Source organism: Mesoplodon densirostris, chromosome 2 (genome assembly GCF_025265405.1).
Source record: "Mesoplodon densirostris isolate mMesDen1 chromosome 2, mMesDen1 primary haplotype, whole genome shotgun sequence".
NCBI lineage: Eukaryota > Metazoa > Chordata > Mammalia > Artiodactyla > Ziphiidae > Mesoplodon > Mesoplodon densirostris.
Genome location: NC_082662.1, coordinates 174726063 through 174745370, shown reverse-complemented (window position 1 = coordinate 174745370; position 19308 = coordinate 174726063). Strand labels below are relative to the sequence as shown.

Below are 19308 nucleotides of genomic sequence, written 5' to 3'. Positions count from 1 at the left end.
GGCGGCAGCAGCAGCCCCAGCGTCCCACGCCCGTCTCTGGGCTCTGCGCTTTCAGCCGCGACTCGCGCCCGTCTCTGGAGCTCCTTTACGTGGCGCTCTTAATCCCCTCTCCTCGCGCACCAGGAAGCCAAGAGGGAAGAAAAAGTCTCCTGCCTCTTCGGCAGCTCCAGAGTTTTCCCGGATTCCCTCCCGGCTAGCTGTGGCACATTAGCCCCCTTCAGGCTGAGTTCTCGCCGCCAGCCCCAGTCCTCTCCCTGCGCTGTGACTGAAGCCCGAGCCTCAGCTCCAGCGCCGCCTGCCCCGGCGGGGGAGCAGACAATCCTCTCGGGCTGGTGAGTGCCGCTCGGCACCGCTCCTCTGTGCGGGAATCTCTCCGCTTTGCCCTACCCAGGTATGTGGGGAGTTTCTTGCCTTTTGGGAGGTCTGGGGTCTTCTGCCAGGGTTCAGTAGGTGTTCTGTAGGAGTTGTTCCACGTGTAGCTGTATTTCTGGTGTATCCGTGGGGAGGAAGGTGATCTCCGCGTCTTACTCTTCCGCCATCTTACCCGGAAGTCTCTCAAGATTAAGAATTCTTGATTATTTGTGCACTTTTCATGCCAAAGTCTGGAAATGATGTAGCTGCCTATGTAGACTATATTTAGGTCTCTAACTTTTCTCTGTTCAGAAGTGTTTCAAGTTAGCGAAAAGCAGCTGATGTTGACTTCCTAGTGGGTCCTGCCTACTGTGAGGGAAATGCCCCCTGCAAACTTTACACTATCTTTATCCTCAGTGAGAATGGAAACAACGTAGAATCACAAGATTTTAGTGTGCTGGCCCAAATAGCTGCCCATCTAGTGAGAAATCTGGTTTCTCAGCTACATGCAACTAAATTCTCCACCCCAATGTTGAATCTCTCTCTTAACTGGCCAAGACACATTGCTGAATCAGTAAATAAAGCCTGCAGTTCAACTGGCAACATGTAAAGAGAGTTGATGTTCTAGTCCTCGCCTCTATCTTACTAAGCAATCTACCCAACAACGCACTCCCATTTCTACAGTAACCATTTTTATTTTTCCTTTAAATCTAGTTCAGAAGACCTTTTTAATTTAGAAGACGTATTTAATTCTCTAAGTAGATTAAGTTAAATGAGACAAACATCACCAGAGGTTAGCTATTTCTTGCCCAAAATTACCTTTTGCCACCTGATTTCGACAAGCACGAAGAGACTGAAAAAGGCTGAATCCGTCAATAGTCACGATGGCAGCTGGATATAAGATACTCAACTCTTCATTCTATTAAAGGAGTAAGAAAGAAGAAAATAATAAATTTTCATTATTGCCAAATAAGCATATCTATTTTTCTATTATAGCTGAATGTCATTATTAATGTAAAATTAAAAAATACTATAACTAAACAACTGGCAAACACCCAACACACAAAACAATATCAGGCAGAGAAATAGTAAAAATAGACAATTTCAGAATGCCTTTTGGCCAAGGACTTAACATTCTTCTCAAATATGAGCCTTTGTACATGGTGAATAATGTTTTCAGGAGAGATGGTGGGAGTAACCAAAAAAATGTACAAGTTTCATAAAAATGAAATATAGTCACTGTATGGATAAAAAAACACATAAAAGTAAAAAGAAGAGAAAAAGGAAACCCACCTGAAATCCCAGACATATATCAGTATATAGTGTCACATATAATCTCGCACACTTTTGTATGAGACTATACCATATAACATATTTTTGGTATTCTAAAACTATTCTATAACATGTTTTTCATTACTCAAAAATACATCAATTATATTCTTCCATTTCAATAAGCAAGCGAATCATTTCTTGTTGTGGAGATGCTGTATTTCATTGTATGAACCAGAATTCAGTTAACCAGTTCTTACTGATGGACATTTAGTTTGGCCTCCTGCTTCTCTGCCTTTGCTCTCCACCACCCATGCTCCACAGACAGCATGATCTTCCTGAGACTCAGCAGACTGAACCACTCTCCTGATTAAATCTCTCCAATGGCTCCCTTCTGCACTTAGAATAAACCTGGACTCTAACCATGCTACAAGACGCGGCCCCTGTCTCTAACCTCATCTCACCTCTCTCCCCTGGCTCCTTGAACACGAAGGCCATTATCACCTCAGTACTTTCCGTGTGCCTGGACCTTCACCTCCCGGGTCTTTGCCTGCCTAATTCTTCTGATCGTTCAGGTCTCGGCTCAAATGTAGTTGCTCTGAGAGGCTACTCCTGAGCCTCTGTCTCAAACATCATCTCCATTCCCTTGTCTCAGTATACTCTCATCAACATGATTACTTCCCTCACGGCACCTATCAGAGGCTGGAATCATCTTGGAATCCTTAGTTATTCATCGCTGGTTTCCCTCCACCATCCCCAAACTGCAGGTCCCACGAAAGCAGAAACTTTGCATGTCTGGTTCACCAATGGATTCTCAGTGGTTAGAACTGGGCACATAACAGGCAGTAAATAAATATTTGTGAATGAATTAAATATTTTCATTATTATAAACATCACTGCAATAAACATTCTTCTGGATATATCTTTGCACATCACTTTGGTATAAATTCCTTCAAGGGGGTCTCTTGGGTCATAGGGTGTTCACGATTTTCATTTGTGTTATTAAACTGTCTCAACAAAGTACCTATCAATTTTTACTTCTATCAACAATACATGACAGTGTCTGTTTTTCCATATTGTCACCAACTTTTGTTAATCTTCATCTTTGCCAATCTGAAAGGTGAAAAATTATCCAAATGTAGTTGCTTATAGTCCTCAGATTGTTAATAAGGTTCAAAATTTTATCATATGCTTTAGACCAATTATATTTCTTCTTTTGAGAATTGCCTTGCCCCTTTTTCTACTGGACTGTTGGGGTGTTTCCTTTTTTTTTTTTTTTGAGGTACGCGGGCCTCTCACCATTGTGGCCTCTCCCGTTGCGGAGCACAGGCTCCGGACGCGCAGGCTCAGCGGCCGTGGCTCACGGGCCCAGCCGCTCCGCGGCATGTGGGATCTTCCCGGACCGGGGCACGAACCCATGTCCCCTGCATCGGCAGGTGGACTCTCAACCACTGCTTCACCAGGGAAGCCAGGGTGTTTCCATTTTTAAAAGACATTTGTGGGCCACAAGGGGTGGGAAGCAGGGGACGAGGGAGCTGGGGTGTGGGCTCACATAACAAGTTCACAAGGCTAGGCTTACAAAGTCCACTGAGCATGGCAGCGGGGAGAGAGCCCCTGACTCGGAGGAACTAATCACCAGCTCGTCAGTTATCTCCAAAACGAGACCGCCTTCCTGAAGAAGACACTCATACAAACACCAGTGGTCCAACAGCTGCAGAAATTATGCTAAATGACAGAGATCTTTATGCAGAAACCACGGAAGAAGTTTCTTTGACACTCCAGAAAAACATCTGGAATCTTCTCCTGCAATGATCAGCCATCACACCTACTACACTCACTGCCCCCAGAACTGAATTACAGGAAATCTGCCCCTGTGATCTTTAATAGATCTAGGAGTATACTGAAGAAGCAGCAAATAGATATTTTTGATATATAAACTGATGTATCAGATCCAGAGATGCTGTGTAGAATACAGGGTAACGACAAAGGCTTCTCTCCGCATGTTTAATAAGTTATTTTTCAACTAAAGGATTTTCTTGACTCACAAAAGCAAAGAGCAAACAAATATTTAAATGTGAGTTATATTTTCCCGCCAGCTCTAAAAAAAGATTATTATAAACATAACCAAGTTTAAAGTGTTTAAAGAACCTTCATCTTCCAGAGAATTTGTAAAAAAAAAAAAAGAAATGGGAAATGGCTCTCAAGACATAGCCTCAATAAACAGATTATCTTCTTGGATTTCCAACAGCTTCTTCCTTGTTTCCTTCAATAGTTCCATGTTCTCCTGTCTCCTTACGATGAATATTATAAGACTTAAGTATTCAGGCTTCAGTTTTATTTTCCTATAACCTTTATGCAGAAGAATTCATTATCTATTCAACCATCATCTTCAATCTAGTCTTTGTGTCTATATGGTAGTTCTGTATCACTGCAGGCATGATGGTATTTTCATTTTATTTCCTACCATCACCTCAAACTCAACACGTCCAAAACCAAATTTAATAACCTCTGTTTACTGCCAAAGCAGTCCCCTCTTCCAGCTTTGTCAATGGCACACCTCAGGATGGAGATCTCGGAGCCAACTCATTTTTCTTTTTAAAATTCGACATCTCAATACAATAACCAGTCCTGTCAAATGTTCCTCCAAAATGATTTTTGGACTAGTCCTTTCTCTTTCCACAGCCATTGCAGTCCTGGCTCCCAGCACTGTACATCTATTACAGATAACTTAAAAAAACAGATAACTAGCCTCCCTGATTCCAGGCTCACACAAGTCCAATTCACCCTGAAGAAAGAGTCCTTCAAGATCCCGTTGATTACATCACTTCCTTCTCATAAATCTTTAGTAGCTTCTAAATCTCCTGAATCAATTCCGATTTTCACTTGGCTTTCAAATGTATAAAAAATTTGGCCACTCAGCCTATTCAACGATTTCTCATTAGTTTCTAACATAGGTTTCTTTGTTGTCTCATACACAGTCCTATGTTTGAATCTTCCTTCATTTTTCTCCTGACTACCTAAATACTTTCCCTTCTTTTCTCACCAATTAAGTTCGATACCCATTTTCAAGGCTTAATTCAAACTTCACCCCCTCCATGAAATTTTCCTTTTTTGTCCCAGTCCTAATTGAGCTCCCTCTTCTCTAAACATGCACAGAAGTTATTCTGTTCATAAAAACTAGGAAATAATAAGGTATTGTTTAATATTACTGGTTAACTCATTCATAGGTATTAATAGGTATTAGTCTAGTCTCTCTTACTAGTTAAGTTTCTTCTAGAGCTCCAGTCCATCTATCGCACAATTTAAGTCCACATAGTCAAATGTGAAGATTTGTTTACTTCAAATCTTCTGGAAGCAGGACAGCAGAAAGAAAGAAGGCATATTATATAGTTTTGACAAGGTACCAAACAAGGTGTGCTGAGCAAGAGCGTGTCAGTTTATGTGGCTCTACAATGACTTTTTGACTGTGAGACAATGAAAATCTCACACAGCACCAGGAAGAAGTGAAAACTGTGGAGAGCCTTAGACACTCAACAGTATTGTTTTCTCTATCAAAATCTTCAATGAATATAAAATATTTTCCACAATAAATAAAAACTTAATAACCCCGTTTCTGAGAAATAGGTTAGTGCAATGTGGTAGCCCTATTACTAATACTGCTAGAACTTTTTTCTTTTACTCTCTATATAATTTTGGTACCTAAGTTCAAATTAAAAAGATATAAAGTTACAAAATACCATTTTGTACCTCAAGTCACTATTAAGTTCTAAAAATGAGAAAACTTTTTGTCTTCTGACTTAAGTGTTTTATTTCATTCTAGAGCAAAGCATACAATATTTCATTAAGTAAGTAAAAGCAAGACTGGTATTCTTTACTCAGCTATGAGTAGCTTATATTTCTATTTAGAATATGACAGCGCAGCTAACTGTGCCACACGAAGATGCTTAAAGTTTCCACCCAATGAAAGAGGGAAGAAATGACTTCAAAGTAAAGCCACTACTACTCTGGACACAATCTCTTATGCTACCTGCTCCGTCACACCGGGATGTCGTGGGATTTCATAGGTCCTGCACTTGAGCTGTAGCACTGGGTCCTCATTCAGGAGCTGTGACAGCAAGAGCACGCCACTCTAGGAGGAAGCACAGAGATAAGTCCTGCTGGTTTTCTTACCAATATACCGGAACAGGTACGGCCAGAGAGCATCATTCCCCCAACGGGCCTTCTGTGGATGCCTGGTAGTCTGTTTGCAGATTATGGTTTCTCTTCTCTATAGCTCCTACTGGAACTTTCTACCACCACTGCTCCCCCTGTTCCAGCCTCCACCCCATAAAGTATCAAATACACAGTCCCAAGGGGCAGGTGGTCATGAGTAGCAAGTGAGTGTGATGGGTGTGGGTTACCAGGTGCTCCAGTCAGCTGGTATCTCGGAACCGCACAGCACTCAACTCACCTCTGTGTAGAAGCGTACGTAACCCGAAGTAAAGCCCACCACAATGCAGGTCCAGTCTGGTCGTCCAGTGGAACTCCTGTTACAAACAAAAGTGACGATCTTAATTGCTCATAAATCAAAGCAAAGAAAACAAATGACTCATTCATCCTTACCTCTTCTGGCTTGCTAGTGGGATACACAGAGCACTGGTTACACATTCCCTAAAAACAAAAACAAAAGCATATGCTTACCTAATGAAGTGATCAATTACTTTGAAAGCTCTATAATGGGGTGTTAAAGGGCAATTAGCGGAAGACGAGCTCTGTGGATCACTTGTATCCAATGCCTACATAAAAAAACAGTAAAACTGGGCTTCCCTGGTGGCGCAGTGGTTGAGAGTCTGCCTGCCAATGCAGGGGACACGGGTTCGAGCCCTGGTCTGGGAAGATCCCACATGCCGCGGAGCAACTGGGCCCGTGAGCCACAACTACTGAGCCTGCGCATCTGGAGCCTGTGCTCTGCAATAAGAGAGGCCGCGATAGTGAGAGGCCCATGCACTGCGATGAAGTGGCCTCCGCTTGCCACAACTAGAGAAAGCCCTTGCACAGAAACGAAGACCCAACACAGCCATAAATAAATAAATAAAGCAAACTGTCAACAAATAAAAATAAATAAACACTATAAAAGAATAAAAAAAAATGGTACTGGAACAACTGGAAATCTATAAAAAAACAAACAAAAAAACCCCCAGTAAAACTCCCCCCATAAGTAGGGTCATAAAATCCATTCACATAAAAGGTAATGTCACATTCACTTGTAGTTAATAAAAAACAGTGTTTTTCACTCTGTATTGTCGTGAAAAGCACAGAAGTAAAGAAAGCACACCTTTACTGTACATGACTGATTATACACAAAGCTGAGAAAACATCAAATGATCACCAAGCAGTCATTTCCTACTGTTCCCCTCTCCTCCGCATCAGCTAAGGGCAGAGAGGGTGGGAGGAACTGGCAATCACATTACAGGCAAGCTGCATTTCTGCTGAGTACGTTAATCTAGAGACTTACTGTATTTCAATTGGCTGGCTTCTTCTTTTATATTTTCCAGAAATTGCTCCTGATGACCTATTTCTACACACCTGCTAGGCTGGATGGTTCCTAAAAGATTTTTTTTTTCTGCCACATAGACTTGAAAAATTTGTCTCGCACTCAGAGACAAGCCTCAAAATTAAAATAACTCCTACTGACTTTTATTTAACCTGTAAAACCTCAGGACCATCACCAGCTTATTCAACAAAATATAAATCCTCTTCCACATACATCAAAACAGATAATCACCAAACAAAATTAACCTTTTTGTTTGTTTGTTGTCTCTAAAGTAATTGAACCATTACGTTTGCTCTGCATTTCGGACAGAAATTAAATGTCTTCAAAATGCTTAGACTAAATGACTTAAGGAGAAATATTATTTATTTTGATTAAAGTAGAAAACAATTCATTGAGTATCTACAGAGTGTCAGGCATGTACTATGGATTTCTACTTGGTTGTCTTTATCTGAATTCAAAGTCTGAAGAATCTTATTCATTCCGACCAGGTAACTTTCAGTCATAAAAATTTAACTGAAAACAGGTTTTGGCTGCAGGTTCCAGGCTAGCGGCTCCATCATGGAACCACGCTACAGATCTTGTTTTAAAACTCTTACTGGGACTTCCCTGGTGGCACAGTGGTTAAGAATCCGCCTGCCAATGCAGGGGACACAGGTTCAAGCCCTGGTCTGGGAAGATCCCACATGCCGCGGAGCAACTAAGCCTGTGTGCCACAACTAAACAGCCTACGTTCTAGAGCCCGCGAGCCACAACTACTGAGTCCACGTGCCACAACTACTGAAGCCCGCACACCCAGAGCCCATGCTCCACAACAAGAGAAGCCATCACAATGAGTAGCCCCCGCTCTCCGCAGCTAGAGAAAGCCCACACGCAGCAACGAAGACCCAACGCACCCAAAAATAAATAAATAAAAGTAAATTAAAAACAAAAAAAAACCCTCTTACTGGATCAGTAGGAAACTTGAATTTACCAGCTTGCATTTCTGAAGTATTTATGAGTTTTAAGAATTAATGTAGCACTGTCCCCTTTAAGTACAAGCCCAATGCTGGCAAAGCAGAGAAGACAAGGGCTGCCCTTGACTTTTTAGCTGAATAAAATTAATGAAGAGCTGAGGAAAAGACAAAATGTAGACAGGATGTTACGGGATTCTCTCTGAATTCTCCTTTAAATTCTCTCCAAACAGGAGGTCTTTTTTTTTTTTTTAAAGTAATCACATGGGTAATAAAATTAAAATTTACTGGCCAAATCAGGCTCTACAACTTCTAAAGCTGCAAATAATATACATTTACTAAACATTCCAAACAATGAAGCTTCTTAATAGATTCACATACAAGTCAAACAATTTCACATATACATTTAACACACAGAGAGACAAAAAAAAATGAACTGGTACCTACCCTTCTTCGACACTTAAAGAACCACTCCAACCAACAGCAAACTGCATTTCTTCCTTCCCTTTATCACTATGTTTCCATTTTGCTGAGAAAAAATTAAGTTATCACACAAAATAACTTCTTTAACTATAGTACAGTAAAACAGAATTTATAAATTTCACTCTTTCTCTTTAGAATGATGAGTACAGAATTGAATAGTTCTATATTAATTGATTTGGGTCTTTTCCTGGGTAAATATAAGATAATGTTTAAAATTTTTTATAAGATTTTTATAAAACTCTCTCTTTAGTCTCTTTCCTCCAATTCAATCCATATAATAAAGTTATTAATTCTTATGTACCACCCCACCTTTCTTATTTATAAAACTACTTTTTATCTTTAGTTGGCAGAGAAAATTTTTCTATTAGATTTATGCTACTGGAGGGCAAATCTGCTTTATAAGACCATTCCATATCCATTTAATATAAGATCTTATTTTGATCAGTGAGGTTTTCCACATTCTATATATACCCAAACTTTAAATTTAATCTTCAACAAAAATTATAAGCTGAAAAATTATGCCCCAAACAGGAAACTACAGCACTGTGAGTTTTCAAATTAGAGTTGAAAGTCACTTAACTCACACTATTACTAAGAAGCAGGCAGTGCCCTTTTTAGCTCTGACTGCCCCCTGCAAGAATTGGGCAATGCCCAGTATTGCCTCTGAAATGCCATAGAGAGACAGCTACAGTATCTGCAGCCAAGAAAGAAAAAGAGAGGAAAGAAACAGAAAAGAAAGGAAAAAGAAAGGGGAAAAGAGAGAGAGAAATAAAAAGAAAGAGAATAAAAAGTGTTATGTAACATATCAAACTATGGAATGCCACCATATAATGCATACGAGAGAAGTAAAACTTTTTCTTTCTACCTAATGCATTTTCTATTCTATACATTAAAATAAATGAAAATAACAGAGTACTTACGCACTAGAAATACAGCTTTTTGCTCCCGAGCTATAACCATAAGATCATTGGTTGGAGATAAGGATAAAACACAGTCATGAAGCCAGGAAGTTTTTTGTGTTTTGCACGTATTTCCTTCTTCTTCCTGAGAATAAAACTACAATTACTTCCATGGAAAAATATCGAGAATAGTTCAACTCAGCATGTCCACCTTGAGAAGCAAGGGAGAAGAAAAAAGGAAAAAGAAACCTTCCCAATTCTTTTATAGTCTCAGCAATATTCCTTATCAAAACATGTCAAAGATGACCAATAAACAAAATATCCACTACAAGCAGATCTCAGTTCTGAATATTAATTGAAAATTTTTTAAATAAAACAGATAGCAAGACATTAAAAGAACCTCCCATAGGGATTATTCTAGGAATAATTCGGTACTAGGAAATTTAGTAAATAACCCTATTCGAGACAGATAGCTAGGGTATCTGCAGCTAGACAGCAAAGAAAACATTATCTGATGATTACGACCTGTAAAGAATGATAATTTGGACACATCTTTTTATGTAACCTGAAAGGTGTTCTCTTTTTTTAATTGAAAATGCATTCACTAAGTAGGTAAATTCCCATGGTTAAAAATCCACAGATCTAAAAAGGCCTTCTTTGCAAAGTTTCTCTGATATTCCTGTATTCCGGCCCTCCCGGAGACAGCGGTGCGACCGGTTCTCGTACGTTATTTCCAGAGACACCACTCACATGGGCAAATACATTTAACTACCCCTTTCCCCCTTTTTCTGATACAAATGGTAGCATACTATATGCATACTTCTATATTTTACTTTCTTCTCTTAGCATGTACCTCAGACTTCATTCTACATGAAGTTTCTTAATTTTTTAAATGGCTGCATAGCATTCCATTGTATAGACACACCATAATTTAGTCAACCAGCGCCCTACGGATGGACATTTGTGTTGTTTACACTCTTTTGCTACTACAAACTATGCTACAATGAATAACGTTATACATCTGTCAGTTTATGTGGGAGTGTGTCAGCAAGGTAAGTTTCTAGAAGTGAAACTGTTGGGTCAAAGGGAATGTGTATTAGTAAATTTGCTAGATATCCCCAAAGTGTGCTCCACAGAAGTTGTGTTAATTTATAATCGGACCCAGCAAGTTTTGAAAGTGCTTGCTTCCTCAGGGGCTCTTCAAATGATGCTTCAACTCTGACTGATCTTCGTCCAACTAACAGGTAAAAAGTAATATCTCAGTCTCTTGCGTTTCTCTTATGAGTGAGAATAGGCATTTTTTCATATGCTTAAGAGCCTTTTCTATGAACACTGTGTTCTTTCCTTTGCAGATCTCCTGCTGGATTACTGTTCTTTTTCTAGTTGATTTGTATATACTCTTTACATACAAGGAAAATGGTCCTTTGAACATAAGAGTTGTAAATAGTTTTTCCCAGTTCATGTCGTAGCTTATTTTTCTTCACGCAGAAGTTTTTTATGTAGCTAAATTATCAACCTACTATTCTCTTACGGCTTCTAGATTTTATGTCATGCGGACTCCTACCTCATGCAACCCTACCCGATAGCTTTTGGATTGAATTAATCAAGATGGGGGCAGGTAAGAGGGGGGAGGAGATGCAGCCTGCTTTCATAAAAAAAAAAAATATATATATATATATATATATATATATATATATATATACATATTTATGTTTTTTAAACTTGCAGTAAGCATGTATTACTAGCATAATGAAATTTAAAAGATTTTAAAAACAGAAAATCATCCTAATCAGAAATACTATGGTAGTATTTCTAAGAAAGATAAATTATTTCTTGCTGTGATACTATCAAAGAATGTTTAAAATATAAATAAAATATGGGTTATAGGACATCTTCAGGAAAATCTCCAAGTAGGTCTGAAGCCTCTGGGATAGTCATGTGATTATTTTTCCTTCTCAATGGAACACTGAGGAATCGAATAGATTTGGAACTTCTTTCTTCTGCAAGGTATGCTAAAGAGGCTGCACCCACTCCCAAAAGATAACGAGAAGAGTAATACTGGCAAAATCCCAGTTTTGTTTTAGTAAAGCTCCATTTTTTAGGAATTTTGCTATCCAGTTTGCTGTTTTGTTGTGATTTGTTTTTTCAGTTTGCTCTTCTGAATGTGTATTTTTCTACATATAAACTAGGGAGAAAATGATCCCCTAAAGATGAAAGTTATGAGGTAAAAGTCAGTTGTAATTCATTTCTCCTGGACCCACAATTTCTGTCAGAGCATACAGTCTGTTTAGCCAGCACTCACCCAGGAGTCCTCACGGTGCCTCGGCTGTAAGCTGAGGGCATCACGACCCTATGGTTCCCTCCTCAGTAACTGAGACCCAATTATACCAACTCTGAGGCTCAGGATTTTCCAAATGATTGGAGTCTCCCCTTCAGTAAGAAGGCTAGAAGCCAGGCAAGTCATACAGGGATATAATTCAGATATCGTGTTTGGTAAGAAATTAGGAGCGTCTAAAACTCTTTGATTGGTCTCTTATCCTAAAATTTCCATCTCACTGCAATAAAAAAGAAATCCAAACAATGCTCCAGAAAAGGGATAATGCAGCTCTCATTTTGGCAAGTTCCACAAAAAATCACTTAAAAAAATAACTGAACATCTATACAAATGGGTTCTTCCTTTTATCACACTTCCAAAATTATGTACAAACAGTAAACTGTAAAAAGTCTGTAAAAGTTACTTTTCAACAAAGAACACTATTTCTGTGCTTCTATGCTGTTTTCAAAATAATGCCACTAATAAGGATGAGATCTGAATTTTTATGTTTGCTCAAAAGACAAAGAGTTTAAGAAATTCAAAGATGGAAGGCATTTAAAGACTAACTGGCCCAAACCTCATTTCATAATAAAGATAGCAGAGTCTTAGGGCAGTTAAGAGATGTGCTCCGGGCCACACAATCAGTGTCAGAGCCCAAAGGAGGGCCCTGCTCATCGTGGTGGGTACCTGCGACGGCTCTTTGAGAAGCCTGGCTCCCCTTGGGATTTGACTCTAGTCTCAGTCAATGAAAAGTCTTTCTCAAAAAGAACTTCCCTATTACTTATCACTAGATACCAGGCTAATCTTTCTGTGGTTCTGTGAACCGACTTAGAGCCATGAAGAACCATACTTGAACACGGGAGCCAGCATATTCTTGAGGCATTCCTTTAAGCATTCCTTCAGAAATACTCTGCCCTCTCTTTTCTGTCTGTCCATCTCAAGTCCCAGCTCCTATCACAATCCCATCCTCCTCTGACTTCTACCATCTTTCGAACTTATTGCACTGAAAACTCTTACTATATTCTCTGTTTATGCTGGGATTACACTTCTCCCATGCTAGACTAGAAGCCTTCTACGCTTTCTATGACTCAACTCCACATGCAGCACAGCCCTAATGGCAAAAATGAGCAAATAAGAGCGTTCCAATTTCTCCTTACTTGTAGTCACAAGGATACTTGAATGACCTAATATTTATTCTTGCACATGAAACTGTACGACAATGAGCAATTGATTCAAAGTTAGTATCCTAAGTAACGTATCCTTAAGTAATAGCATCTTTAGTTATGTTTTTCCTTAAGTAATATTACGATTTAACATTTCAAGATTCTGGCTGACATATCCATGGCAGGCACAAGTTATATATAAAAAGGGACGGAGTACTACTCCCTTAGTTGGGCCTAGAACTCAATGTCAAATTATGATCATGCTCTGTCTGCCACCAACCCAGCAAATGGACTACAAGTGATCCCAGAGCAAACATGAATTTTGCCACATAAGTACTAACCAAGATAAAAGCACAAGAAACCGATATCACTTACATAGAAGCAAATTCAGAGACACTACTCCACAATGACTAGCTACATCCCTAACCCTGCTGAGCCATCTCATAAATGTACATTTTTAGTAGCATGAAACCAGAAAAAGCATCGTCACATGGACCAGCATTCCGGCTTCATCTCTTGATGGTGGGGGGGAAAGGGGGTGAAAACCAGTATCTTCTGTCATCCTTCACTGCATTTCCTTTTCTATGTCCTCTCTAACTCTCCATCTTTCCTTGTCACTGTGGGACTAAAAGCAGATCCCCCTAGTCTGTCGTGGCAAAGCTGGACGCATACAAGCAGGAGTTCCATACACCAAAAACAGGTTAGGAAACGCTCACATGATTCTATTATACAGGCATACCTCAGAGATATTGTGGGTTTGGCTCCAGACCTCCACAATGAAGCAAATATCACAACAAAGTGAGTCACATGAATTTTTTGATTTCCCAGCGCATATAAAAGTTATGTTTACACTATCCTGCGGTCTATGAAGTGTGTAATAATAGCATTACATCTTTAAAAATGTACATACTGTAATTTTAAGATACTTTATTGATAAAAAATGCCAACCATCATCTCAGCCTTTAGCAAGTCATAATCTTTTTGCTGGTGGAGGGTTTGAAATAGTTCAAGAATTGCCAAAATGTGACAAAGAGACATGAAGTGGGCAAGCGTTGGAAAATGGCACCGATAAGTTGTTTGAGGCAAGGTTACAACAAACCTTCAATTTGCAAAAAAAAAAGCTCTATCTGCAAAGTGCAATGAAATGGGGCGTGCTTGTAGTATATTATGTTATGCTATATTATTATATCATATCATCATTAGGATTTTACGTGTCATAAAATTCTAGAGCTAAAGCTTTAGTCTTGCCGCTTGGGAACGATGCTAGCTTTTGTCACGAAATGCAAGGGTGCGTGCTCTGAATACGAGCTCGACAGCTCTTCTGATCCACAGCCACAGTGGGGTGGGCGTGGGACGACCACCAGCTCCCAGTCACATGTAATTCCAAAGGCACAACATTCAGTGTATCAGGTTCAATAAGATAAAAAGCCGCTAATGACACAACTAAAAACAAGTGATATCCTTAAAATTATACACAGTGGTAGATTTTTGTTATTTCTCCATGGGTTTAGCTATTTTGCCCCAAGCAGTGTAAATGTTATCAGAAAAGCATAAAGCAAATTTACAAATTGACAACAACTGGCAGTGGAGGTGGGAGAAGAAGTCTTACATGAATCAAATTTCTTTCAATAAGTCCTCAAAAAAGAAAAAAAAATCCCTTGGTACATCTGGGTGATGTACATCAACAATCAACATGCTACATACAAAGGCAAACAAAGAATAAAAGGATGGGAAAGTTCTATAATGTCTGTTTTTCTATAATGTCTGCTACTCTGTAACCAAGCAATTTGGTAGAAATCAGGCCGCAGTCACTTGAAATCTCCTCTCACCATAAGGAAATCCTTTGGCATCATCCTAGGCAGAGGACAGTGGGCCCGTCCAGGAGTGTTTGCACCAGATGTGTGCTTGCGTTTGGCCACCTCACTCAACAGGAATGAGACAGAAATGAAGGCAGTGATTTGGATGATGTGCACAGCAACATCTGCCAAACGCTTACTAAGTGCCAGACGCTGCGGTAAATGCTTTACACATAAGTCTTACCTAATTCTCCCTGTCACTCTATAAAGAAGGTTCCATTACTACCCTCATTTTGAGATGGAGAAACAGAGACTGATCAAGGTAACTTCTCCACATCACACAGACGGAGCAGGGATTTGGACACAGGTATGTGGACACTGGCACTGGGGTTCAGTTGCCTGGGCAACCTCTGTGCTGCTTCCACACTGCACTGCCCTGGGAAGCTGGGCCCTATAAGGAAAACTGCCACAGCACCTTTAACTCTGCTCTGCTGCTGTGCATTCAGAATGAAGCGGGTGACGAGAAGCTCTACCCCACTTCTAGACTAAAAGACGAGTGCCCCTCAATGATTAAAAAAGTAAACGGAGGAAAGAGGGCTGTAAAGGCCTAGTAAGAATGTGCCAGGAAGCCTCAGCACCCATTCGTTGGCCAATAAGATGCCAGCTCATCACTGGTTTCTACCATAAGGGCATCTGCCTACCAATTAGATTTTTCTGAAAACCTCCCACACAATAATGGGGCCCACAGCCATGAACAAAACTCCCTTGAAGATAATGATCCTAAAATAATGCCATCCTCTGACAAGGTAGTTAATTTCACCAGCGGGGCATGATATTAAAAAAAAAAAAAAAAAACAAAACAGCATCACCAGGGACTACCATGGCTTTTCACAAAAGCCAGCACGTACCCAGTTACTAAAGGTAACATTAAATACATCCATTAGCCATAAAACACAGTCCCTGTTTCGGGGTGGGAAGAGAGAATGTATAATTTTATTTTAGTGTGGCCTAAACTTCAAGGATTTTTCTTTGCCTTGAGACTAGTAAAATTTTTTCTCAATCTGCACAAATAACAGAAACCACTGATGTGGGTTATGAAAAGGAATCTTTTCTAAACACTGGGGCTGTAACAAATATATATTCTAAAAATTTACTTCTTTTGATTTTAAGCCCACAAATTTGTCAAACGATTAGCCTTTCACAATGCAGCATATGGTAAAACTGCAGTAATTTAACCAGCCTTTCAATTATAGCTGGCCACCATAGGGGCTGGTAAATTATCACTCGGTAAACATAGTGGCAAATGTTTTCTGGTGTATCAGCTACTGTGATGACTAGCGAACCACTGAAGTAGCCCACAGTAATTTTTCAAAGCTTTCAATTTTAGTTAATAAGTCCGTTGTTTGCAATTTTTACTGTCACTGTCATCGTGCTAACTTTCACAGGCATGTACACGTAACAGTGGTGCCAGCAAAATCCAGTATAAATAAGGGTCTGTCAGCATATTCACTGTAATTCTCAGTAGTTTACTACCTAAATCAAAGAAATAAACTAGTCAGTTACACTTTCTAAACAAAAAGACATAAGTGCTTCAGCAATTTTGAAACATATATAATACCCAATGCTTCTCAAACATTTTTTTAGGTAGCAAGACTTTTTATTCCTGACCAAATTTTATACGATATCTTAATATATGATACAGATAAAAGCAGAAATGAGGAAGCTACCTAGCACCTTTGCAGAGCCCTAGAGCTTTCTCTAACATGGCATGAAAAGTATTGGTCCTGGCCATTTTCCAGATCAGGGACTAAAATTCTCAAATGAAAGATCTTAAGGTCTTGTCAAAATTAAAATGAGGCAAGGCAAGAGCTCTAAATCTGGTTACAAATTTGATTACAGATAACCCAAAGAAAAAAAAAATTACAAACACTATTAGTCACAAAATCTCCGACTTCAATCTCAATTTTTAAAATTATTTTTCTTCCTAACCTTAGAGGAAGTTAATGATAATTCAGTAACTCTTATAGTTTTATTTCAACTGTCAATTCAAGTAGGATTAATTCTTCTATTATTTATTTTTTAATTGTATATATAATGTGACTCCATTTTTAGAGAATTTTCTGTGTCGCCCATTCATCCAACCACTCAACCAAACATGCCTACATTTATAACCTCTTAAAGTTAATAATGATGATTATCCTTAGGTGTTAGAAAGTTGATTATCTTACTCTTTTTATTTTTCTATAATACCTGAATTTTCGGTAATAAACGTGTCATTTTTACAAAACAAATTCATTACTCATAAAAAAATTCATTTCACAAATAATTACAATAAAACACCAAAACTAAAAAGCATACTTCTTTATTTTTGAAACAACTGTTTAATATTAAATACTAAAGCTATGTGCTCCCTAGGCACCATGGGATATAAGAAAGTACCAAACAATTCCTGCTCAAAAACTTTACTATCTAGTTGGACAAATAAGACTAATAAACAAGAATCAATTAGCACCCAATATAAATCAAAATAGAGCTAATAGTTAAATTAAATGCTATGGACCTTAAATTGCTATTAGTGTCCACACACACACACACACACACACACATGCGTGCACGCACATACACGACAACAGTACACATCCTAAAAAATATTTGAGTGAAAAGCTTGAAAAGATGACAAACCTCACTCATAAATTTTTAAGTACAAATTAAAACACTGAAATGGCATTTCACACCATTCTGATTTTGCAAAGATTAAAGTTTGATAATCTACTAGGGGCAAACAATTTCAAAAAGTACCTGAGGAAAGCAGGCCTCTGTAAGAAAACACATCCATCTCTCATAGTTCTGAGTTTCCCAATATTGATAAAACTATAGGTATAGAGAAATATTTCATTTCTTACAAAATAAATAGAGCACAATGGTAAAAAGCAATTACCTCAGAGATGTTTTCATTTCTGTGACACAGAGAGTAGGAGGCACTCTCACATACTGTGTCTGGAATACACACTGGGGCAGGCTTTGGGCAGCACCCTTCAACAATTTTTATTAAAATTTGAAATATGTACACTTTTTAACCTTAGCCATTCCACTTTTAGTTATTTATTCTAAAGGAAAAATAAGAATGGCTAACATTTATTGAGCACATACTATGTATGTTCCAGGTACTATTCTAAGTGCGTCTCATTTCATCCTCTTAATAATCCTATGATTTTAATCCTATAACTAATAATCCTGTTAGTCCCACTTTAGGCATGACGTAACTGGACTGAGAGAAGTTAGGTAACTTGCCCAAGGTTTAGCAGTCACTGAGTGGCAGAGTTAGGATAGAAATTCAGGCAGTCTGACTTTCATTCACGACACTACACACACGTGTAACCAAAGATGCACAGTAGATATAAAGATAAGTACAGCATCTCCTGTGATAGAAAACAGAAAAGACAAAGAACAAACAAAAACAAAATGTCCCTCAACAGGGGTGTGGCTAAATAAATCATAGCATATCTATACAATGAAATAGTTAGTATTCCTTTACAAGAACTAGATGATTTATATATGCAGACACAGAAAAACCTCCATATGACATTAAATGGAAAAGACAAGAGGTAGAACAATATGTAAAAATGAAGCCTACATGGACTTTCAGGTAAAGAGAGAATTAGATCAATTTTACTCTCACTTTCCCCAGCACTCTCAACCCCACTAGAAACAACAGTAGAAGAGTTTGTTTCAAGTACAGACAAAAAGAAGGAGAGGAGACAAGCCACTAAAACTTGAGAGCTAGAAAGCAGATGGACAGGTGGTAACTGATTTTACAGTCCCTGGAAAACTAACTCCCACTAAAGTGGTGGCGAGGAAAGCTGAGAAGCAACCCCAGCTGCACTGCAAGATTGCCAATAGGCTTCGGAGTTGGGGCCAGCTCCCCCTGGGAGTGAGAGCAAAGATGTCGCTGAAGTCAGGAGGCTTGGTTGAAAGCAGGTCCCCAGGTCCCTTCCCCCACCCCACACAGTCAGCCACTGTCCCTCCCTCCCTGGCAGAAGACCAGAGGCCCATCACCAAGCCAAAACCAACTGACAGAGCTACCCTGCAGGAATGCCTGAGGAGTCCAGACTTGAACTAAAATTAACAACTATCAACAAGGGCAAGGAAAAGTGGCGGCTGACTACATAGTGAGACTGAAAATAGGTCACTCTTAAATATTTAGGCATAAATAGTGCCACCGAGACTGAGCCCGGATACTGGTTGGTCTGTGGCCAAAGACCGGGGAACAGCTTACACTCACCTTTGTTGGCTGGCAAACAATCCTTTAACTGCACTTTTCACACTAGCAAATCACTCCATCGGTATCTACTAAAACCAAACTCATGGCCATAAAGATCAAAGGGTTTTCCCCCCCCTCTTCTATTTCTTTTCATTTATTAAATAACTTTATTTATTGTTTTTAATTGAGGTAGGGCTGATTTACAAGATCAAAAGTTTTGAGGCCCCCAAAAGAGGCCACGAAATTTTAGAGAACAAAAAGGGGTAAAGGCAGCAAGAAAAGCTGGGAG

At 39.1% G+C, this 19308-nt stretch overlaps 1 protein-coding gene across 2 annotated transcripts in view; it reads right to left on the bottom strand.

Annotated features, from left to right (window-relative positions):
• RAB3GAP2 (RAB3 GTPase activating non-catalytic protein subunit 2) overlaps positions 1-19308 on the bottom strand; it is a 99948-nt gene that overhangs the window by 56188 nt on the left and 24452 nt on the right. For both annotated transcript variants that reach the window (XR_009531241.1, XM_060091424.1), the window contains exons 3-8: positions 9507-9630; positions 8551-8632; positions 6223-6270; positions 6071-6146; positions 5648-5749; positions 1171-1270 (exon numbers count right to left, since the gene is read on the bottom strand). Coding sequence is in view for 1 of the 2 variants with exons in the window: in XM_060091424.1 (XP_059947407.1) it covers positions 1171-1270; positions 5648-5749; positions 6071-6146; positions 6223-6270; positions 8551-8632; positions 9507-9630 (532 nt within the window). In the remaining variant the exon portion in view is untranslated. The remainder of the gene's footprint in view (positions 1-1170; positions 1271-5647; positions 5750-6070; positions 6147-6222; positions 6271-8550; positions 8633-9506; positions 9631-19308) is intronic.